The sequence below is a fragment of the Chenopodium album genome, chromosome 18, assembly GCF_948465745.1.
Source record: "Chenopodium album chromosome 18, dcCheAlbu1.1, whole genome shotgun sequence".
Classification (NCBI taxonomy): domain Eukaryota; kingdom Viridiplantae; phylum Streptophyta; class Magnoliopsida; order Caryophyllales; family Amaranthaceae; genus Chenopodium; species Chenopodium album.
This window is the reverse complement of record NC_137851.1, coordinates 32,436,031-32,444,424: the sequence shown is the minus strand read 5'-3', so window position 1 is coordinate 32,444,424 and position 8,394 is coordinate 32,436,031. Positions and strand designations below refer to the sequence as shown.

The 8,394-nt window shown below is 30.9% G+C and overlaps 1 protein-coding gene across 1 annotated transcript; it reads left to right on the top strand.

Annotated features, from left to right (window-relative positions):
- The first annotated feature begins 218 nt into the window (after positions 1–218).
- Positions 219–6,861, top strand: LOC145590783 (U-box domain-containing protein 14-like). The gene is made up of 2 exons (XM_081647183.1): positions 219–1,468; positions 6,286–6,861. The coding sequence occupies exons 1-2, from the start codon at positions 470–472 to the stop codon at positions 6,349–6,351; spliced, it is 1,065 nt and encodes a 354-aa protein (XP_081503309.1). The 5' UTR covers positions 219–469; the 3' UTR covers positions 6,352–6,861.
- The last annotated feature ends 1,533 nt before the right edge of the window (positions 6,862–8,394 follow it).

Below are 8,394 nucleotides of genomic sequence, written 5' to 3'. Positions count from 1 at the left end.
GGTGAAATTATTTGGTGATTTTTTTAGTCATAATTTGTAAAAACTAATTTTGATGGTTGTAAATTTGTAACCCGTAAAATGAACACTTTTATCAGTTGTTTTGTTTTCACAAGAGAGAAAAATGAAAATGGGCCAAAGTTTATGAGTGTCTCTGTACCAATTCCGCCCACGAGAAATAATATTGGTGGCCCCTTCTCCCTTGCTTCACAATTCCCTTTACACAATGACCAAGTCTAGGTTCTTTTCCCCCAACTCTATTCTCTCTCCCCTCCTATATCTTCTAATCCAACCAAACGAACTTCTCTCAACCTCCCTCTTCTTCTCTCAACCTCCTTAACTTCCCAAACAACCCCCATCAACTCCCACAATTCCCACTTTATGAGGTCGAATAACAGACACTTCTTCTAAACTTAACATTATTTATCATTTAATATTCTCCAATTTTTCAGAACAATCCAGAATCAAACCAATGGAAACAGAGAAAATTCAGACGGGTTTCACCTACTTAGGCCGTAATTTCAGCGACCTTAACCTAAATGATAACTCTTCGTCTGCCTTTAGCGACTGCAATAGCGACAGGTCCGGCGAATTCTCGTCAGCTACATCCGAAAGCCGTCGCAAACTCTGGCTTTCCTGCGCCAGTGCCGCCGATGATTTCTCCGATGAAATAATTCCTCATTTGGTTTCCGACTTGGAATCTTCCTCAGTCGATGATCAGAAACAAGCTGCCATGGAAATCCGTCTTTTAGCTAAGAATAAACCTGAAAATCGCCTTAAAATTGCCAGAGCTGGTGCCATCAAACCGCTAATTTCTCTTCTAAATTCCTCTGACCTTCAGCTTCAAGAATACGGCGTAACAGCAATTTTGAATCTATCTCTTTGTGACGAGAATAAAGATCATATTACATCATCCGGTGCAATCAAACCGTTGGTTCGAGCCCTAAAGATTGGGACATCAGCGGCGAGAGAGAACGCCGCGTGTGCGCTTCTTAGGCTATCACAGGTCGACGAGAACAAGTCATTGATCGGACGGTCAGGAGCAATTCCAGCTTTAGTAGATCTATTAGAAAATGGTGGAATTAGAGCTAAAAAGGATGCATCAACTGCACTTTACTCTTTATGTTCCGTAAAAGAAAACAAGATCAGGGCCGTTGAAGCGGGTATCATGAAACCGTTGATTGAATTGATGGCGGATTTTGGGTCCCACATGGTGGATAAATCGGCTTTTGTATTGAGCTTATTGGTGTCGTTGCCGGAAGCGAGATCAGCGTTGGTGGATGAGGAGGGTATTCCGGTATTGGTAGAAATAGTTGAGGTTGGGTCTCATAGACAAAAGGAGATTGCGGCTGCCAATTTGCTGCAATTATGTGAAGACAGTGTTGTGTATAGGACTATGGTGGCGCGTGAAGGTGCAATTCCACCGTTGGTTGCCTTGTCTCAGTCGGGTACTAGCCGGGCCAAGAGGAAGGTTAGTTCTTGTTATTTATTTATTGCCTTACTATTTTATTGTTTCACATTTTAGATATTTACTCAAATCAAATATGAGTGATGCAACTTGCCAAATTCAAATCAATTTTGTTATTATTATTATTATTATTATTATTATTATTATTATTATTATTTTATACTATGATTTTGCATTGTTACATATATTGTTGGTTGAAATGTAAACCATTTTTAAATTTTATCATTCATTTGATTAATTCTTAACCAGTTGAAAAAAAAGGAAAATTAAAATAAATTTCTAGTTACAAATTTATAATGGAGATTGTTTTTGTGTAGTTGTGTATTATTAGTACTCCGTATAAATAATACAGAGTATTAGAATCTAATATTTATTTACCGGCCGAAATTCTTAAATATATATAATGAGCTTACTGATTTTTTTTAAAAGGAATTATATATATTCAATCTTGGTATATTTATTGATGGATGTTAAGAATGAACTATCTTTGAAAAAGTCCTAGATTTGGACCAGCAGTGTTCAGAGAATTTAATAAAGAAATGTACTTCACTAATTTTCGTTAAGGGTTGTTTTGTAAATTTTTTAAGTAGTTGCTCATCAAATAATTGTTTGAAATATTTGCACGTCCTTATTGGATGATTTTGTTAGTTGCCTTTGAACTCTTGGTAGGTTTTTCAGTTACATTAAATTTCGATTTGTTAAACTTTTTCCGTACTTTATACTCTAAGCTGAGCAGAGCCGAATTGTTTGAACCGAATTATGTATGAGAAGAGGAAATAAAAAACCGAAATGAAATGAAATTAAGTTGAAGAGAACAGGTCTTGAGTTTTGATTTTTTTATATTCTAATATATTCTAAATAAGATGTCAATTCTATTGAACCAAAATTCTATGTATTTACCGAGTACAATTATTTTCAATCTAATTATTACTGTATTAGCTGGCGCATTTAGGTATGATTACCTTGATTAAGTTTCTATCTGGGACTATTATAATGATAGTCTTTACTCTTTACCTTTCAAAGTACAAAGTAATACCTTGTCAAAAAAAAAGTACAAAGTAATACAATAACCATCTCTAATTTTTTTCGACACAATTTGATATTATCACTATTTTCAAAATTAAAATGAGTTCTACTTGTGGTTTGTATATCAATATAAATTTTGAATTCTAAATTTTTACAATTTTGGCCTTTTTTTTGTATTTTTTTTTTTATTTTTTTTATTTTTGCCTATTACTCCGTACTAATGAAAGGCATTGATGTTGGAAATATAGAATTGTATAATGGGGTAAAGAGGAAAGACAGATGGTATTATAACTACCTACTACCTCCATTTTTTATTTGCTGACATGTTTTGATTTTAGCACTATTTACACATCTTTCTTTGATCATGTTTTGTGATTTATATATAAGGAAAAATATAGTCAAGTGGGATCTTGTTAGATTCGTGATAATGTATATTTTTCAAAATATTAACTTTTTATAATTTTTGCTTATCGGTAATTAAAGATGTTAATAATTTAATTGATACATTGTCAAACAAGATATTAATGATTTAACTTGTGTGTCAACTAAAAATAAATAGAAGAAGTATTATTTACAAGTACTGAAAAAGAAGACAAAAAAGTAAGAAAAGAAAGCGACACTGAGTAAATAAGTAGGAACTCCTGAGTCATGTTTGTGGAAATTTGAAGTGGAGGCTTGAGGATCACTACGCCGTTGTATTATTTGCTAGAAATACGGAGAAATCCTTGTCATTTTGTCAGTCTTCACCAAATTTAAAAAGATTTCTTACCTACCATACAAATCCAAGCGGACCCCTATAGGGTATTTGGTAATTGGCTTTTTGTCTATTTTTTAGCTTTTAGCTTTTTAGTTTGGTTAAACTGTCAAAGAATATGTTTGGTAGTTGGCTATTTTTTGTTGACTTTTAAGCTAGATTTTCTGCCAAAAGCCAAAAGCTAATAAAAGTAGCTTTTTCTATTGGCTTTTGGCTTGTTGGCTCACTTTATCACTAATAAACAGGTAACAACCACTAATAAATTTACGAAACACTTTTGTAAACAGTCGGTTTAAACAATAACTTAAAAAGCCAACCCATACAGCTAATACTTCCAGCTAGTCAAACAAGCCAAGCAAACAAACCAACAGCCAACCGCCGATTGCCACACAATCCCTATTTCATCACTCATCTCACATTACTTTCTAGATTTTAAAGTAAACTCCTATTTACATTTTTTTTTTTTAAACGGAGATATTCTTACAATAATATTTTTGCAAGAAAACATGGCTAAGTTCGTCAAAAAAGAAAAGAAAATATGGTTAAGATTGTAACAATAAAAAAATATATTGATATACAAACCACAAGTAATAGGCAAATTGCTTGTGGTTTGTATATCAACATATTGTAGTAGTAATGTGTCCTTTCTAATTCTGCTTGCTCCATTAGTTAGACCAACTTGCATCTACAATACTGTAGTATTTTATAATCACATTATTTTTTGTATTTAAAAATAAGGACTAATTTTGGTTTTTCTCTTAATGTTTTTGTAGTCTTGTACAGTATGAAATAGATAGAACTCTAGAGAACGAAGGAAGTATACCATTAATAACGGTCCTTGTTTTCAGTCAACCTATGAAATTTATTAGGTAAAAATTTGTCAAGGTATGGGTTTATACATGGTTATAAATAGTGGGCATAATTCAAATTAAAATTCTTGAGATTTTTGCAAATCTTGGAGAGTGGACTAGTCACCATACTACACCTCTGCCGTAGCTTTGATCTCAAGTATTCCATATGGAAGGCACGTTTGATGCCATTTGTGAAATATTTATTTGCTTTTTCTTTTGGCCATCAAAAATTGTTCTCGTTTAAAAATAAAAAATTTTAAAATAAAACTATTGATTACTCATGATACATAGGAATCTGGCTTACTTTTTTTCAAAAAAACTTGTTTATTTGATTAATAGTGAAACATTGTAGATAGAGAACTAGGACCTTTATTGAGTGGTTTATATTTAACACGTGTTTTACAATTATTTTGGGGAAAATTAGTGGGATCTCCTATTTACATAACTTACCAAATTTCATTGTTCTCGTCACCCCAACTTTCTACCGGGCATAATGTTTTTGGTGAATTTTAAAAAATGATATTGTAATATTAAATATTTATTAAAAAAAGATGATAGCAAACCAAATAAAATAGAAAAGTTAAATAAAAAAAAGTTGAATAAAAATAGTTGTATATGCTATGGAGTATTATGAGATTGGAGGAGTTTTGTTAGTTAATAGTGAATAGAAAATTATTTAATGTCGTGCTTGTATGATAGATTTAGAGGCAAATTTAGAAAGACGCATACAAAGGGGTCAGGTTTTATTTAAGAATGAAGAGAGCAAGCTTCATACAAGGAACTTCCTCATTTGTGGCTCATTCACCTTTTTTTTTTTTTTTTTTTTTTTTTTTTTTTTTTTTTTTTTTGCACCAAACGCCCATTTTAAGAGTCGTACACAACTTTTAAAGAGGATGATAGTATACTGAATTATGTTCTAAAACTAGAAGCTGGATTCGTTTGATATCACTGTGGTTATTTTTTTTTTTTTATTTTTTTTTTTAAATCATATGATATATGTCATATAATGAATTAAAAATTACTTAAACTTATTAAGATTATGATAATTTTAAAAACTGACAAGAGAAAAGTGAAAACATCTTTTTTCTTATATCTTATTTTTGGTTTTTACTTTTTAAAAAAACTGAAAATTGAAAATAAAAAATAATGCCAAACAAGCTATTCTTTTTCAAATCATAACTTAAGGATTCAAAGTATTCAAAGCTGCTTCCTTTTGTGATTAGTCCTACATTATAAATGAGGCAGCTTTTTTTTTTTTTTTTAATAATTCCATTTTAAGATCGAAACTATTTTAATACTACCAACATTTAAATGTTTTTTTTTTACATTGTCACGTTTGGATTAGCTTGTTTAACTTAGTTTAATTTTTGGGAAAATTTATTACTATTGTACCCTCTTATCCCACAATATTTACACATTTATATTCGCCCTCTCTTACTAATATCACGTTCTTTTCTCACTCAATCACTTTTTCTTTCTTGCACTTCCCACATCAATATACTCTTCAATTCATGTATACTCTTGAAAATAATACACCTCAAGGTTAAACATGGAGATTGAACATCACTACACCCGATTTAGAGTATTGATTTCCTTATGAAAAATCCCTAATAGACAATTAAGGATTTTGTTTAAGCAAAATATAAACTATTATTATACTTATATATAGTATTTATGAGTGAATAAAATTATACAGTACTTTGCAAGTTTGCATAAACCATAATACTCCTAATTATGAAAGAATAATTTCAATAGATCTAATAACCATTATTCTTAAATTTTTGTCAGGAATTTTGTTACAGATATGTTCATACATTTATTAAACTTTTCCAAGGAAAATCATTATGGACGGTTTTTAAAAAAAATTATGGAATACCAATTATAAGTAACAAACTAACTATTAACAACTCAATTAATGTGAGATGTCGGAGATTATTACAATGTGGTATATAATGTAGTTTGGCATAACTACTTGACCAATCAACCTGTTTTCTTTTAAGCATAAATTATTGGGTGTCAATGTGAAATGAACCTTTCCACATTGAAGAGGTAGGGGACACTATTATTAAGCGAATATAATGTATGTATGTGTGAATGTTATCTTGCTGTTTTATTTTGGCCTCCCTATTTGTTGGATGTTAGTTTTGTGACATAATATAATGCTGATGTTGCTGTTGATTGTGGGACAGGCGGAGACATTGATTGAGCTTCTACGGCAACCAAGATCCGGCAACGTTGCTGCCAGAGACATTTGATTGTGTCAGTCCATTCTGTCCCACATGCCCTGTGTCCTCCGTACCCACCTTTTATATTCTCTTTTTTTTTACTATTATATTTCTCTCCTCTCCTCTCGGCCCCCACTTTTAACGTGTTCGTGGCAGAGAGTGTGTGTGCGTGTATGTGTGTGTCTACCCGAAGCCATGAATAGGGGCTTAACCTCCTTTTACCGAGGGGTCCTGTTTTCTAATCAGGCGATGGGAACTTGTCAAAAAGGGGTCTAGCTAGGGTTTGTGCTCAAATGCGTGTATATACGCTTGTAAAAGTTGTTTTGGATCGTGGAAGTATTATATATAATCAATAGCTTGTCTTTTAGAAGGGGCGAGATTAGTAAAAGAGAAGAAAATGAATACTGTAGAAGAAAGGAAGTTTAGTGAAAAAGAAAAAAAAAAAAAAATAGAATTACAGTGTAAATAGTTTGTTTTCAGGTTTGTAAAGAGAAACACGAGCAAAGAAATTATGAGAAATGTTTCTTTTCTTTAATTTAATTTGGGTTTATTAATGTTTCCTATGTTGGGAAACATTTTTGTTTTATTAACTGAATGGGTGTTTCAATTTGGCATTTCCATTAAAAAAAGTTGGCAGCTTCCCGCAACTAGTACTGTAACCTTTTTTAAAGAGTCTCCCTAATCCCCCTTAGCTATAAACAAGGGAAGATTAGGTACTTCCATCATTTGTTAATTAAAAGCAAATGTTATCAGATAAGAAAGTACTGTCTGCCTTCATAATGAGATTAACTTGCAGAAAAGGAACTTTATTAATGTTGGCTTTATCACTATTTTTATTTATTTTTTTTTATTTTTTTTTTAAGTGAAAAATGACTTTTGCTACGAAAGTTGAAAGAGACATGGTTACAAATGAAATTTGTCAAAAATAAAGAAATTTTGTGAAAAATTATCAATTAAAGCACGTGTTTTGAAAAATACATATTAAATTTTTTTATAAAAGAACTAGTCCAAAATTGTAAAAAGTTTAACTACCACTCCACTCTAACAATTTCAACTAGAATATTCGGCATGTGGGTTCCACTTTTTTACCTTTATCTCATAAAATCACAATCTAAATTGACTAAATTACCCTTCATAAAGGTAAAAGGTGGTAAAAAGTGAGACCCAAATACCGAATATTCTAACCGAAATTATTAGAGTGGTAGTGCTAGTTAAACTTTTTACAATTTTGTGTTAGTTCTTTTTAAAAAAAAAATTAATAGCTAGTTGTTTTCAAAACACGTACTTTAATTGATAGTTGTTGATAAAATTTTCCAAAAATCAATCAATATTATAGTAGTTAACTCAAAATAAGTCCAACTCCTGTTCTATACACCCGGGTGTACCTTCCTCTAGCTACACCCAGGGGCATTTTGTAATTACGTTCATTATTTAACATGTAACTCATGCATGCTTACTTTTCTCCTTCCTTTCACTTTCAATTTTGCTTCATTCTGTCTCTAGCCCGAAAGTTTAGCAAATCTTCCAAAAATTAATTCAAATTGAAGATTTAAATCAACAATAATTTAGATTTTGCAATTATTAAAGCTTTGAATTACATAAATTGAACAGGAAAAAAAAAATAAAAATCAAAAGCTTGTGTTGCTTATTAATGGCGGCATTGGTTCTAGTACAAATGGTCCTCATCAAAAGTCATTCAACAATCTAATCCAGGTATTATTTTAACCATTGATTAATTTATTAATCATAATAATAAATTTTTCGAATTGAGTTGAAAAAACTGGAATCGCATATTTACTGTAAAAGATGAGCAATTATAGTTTAACCATTTGAAAAATGAGTAAATTAAATCTAACCATTGGAAAAATGAGTAAATTAAATCTAACCAGTTCAAAATGAGCAAATACAATCTATTCAACTCTAAAATGAGTAAATATAAACCAATTATTTCAAAAATAAGCAATTATAATCTAACTTACTCTGAAATGAGCAAATATAATCCAATTATTTGAAAATTGAGCAATTATAAGCTAAGCATTTCAAAAAAGAGTAAATAAAATCTAACCATTTAAA

Excerpts from the sequence above, each read along its gene's own strand:
- LOC145590783 (XM_081647183.1), top strand. The coding sequence starts at position 470 with ATGGAAACAGAGAAAATTCAGACGGGTTTCACCTACTTAGGCCGTAAT. Across the intron at positions 1,469-6,285 it reads CTAGCCGGGCCAAGAGGAAG|GCGGAGACATTGATTGAGCT; the intron begins GTTAGTTCTTGT and ends ATTGTGGGACAG.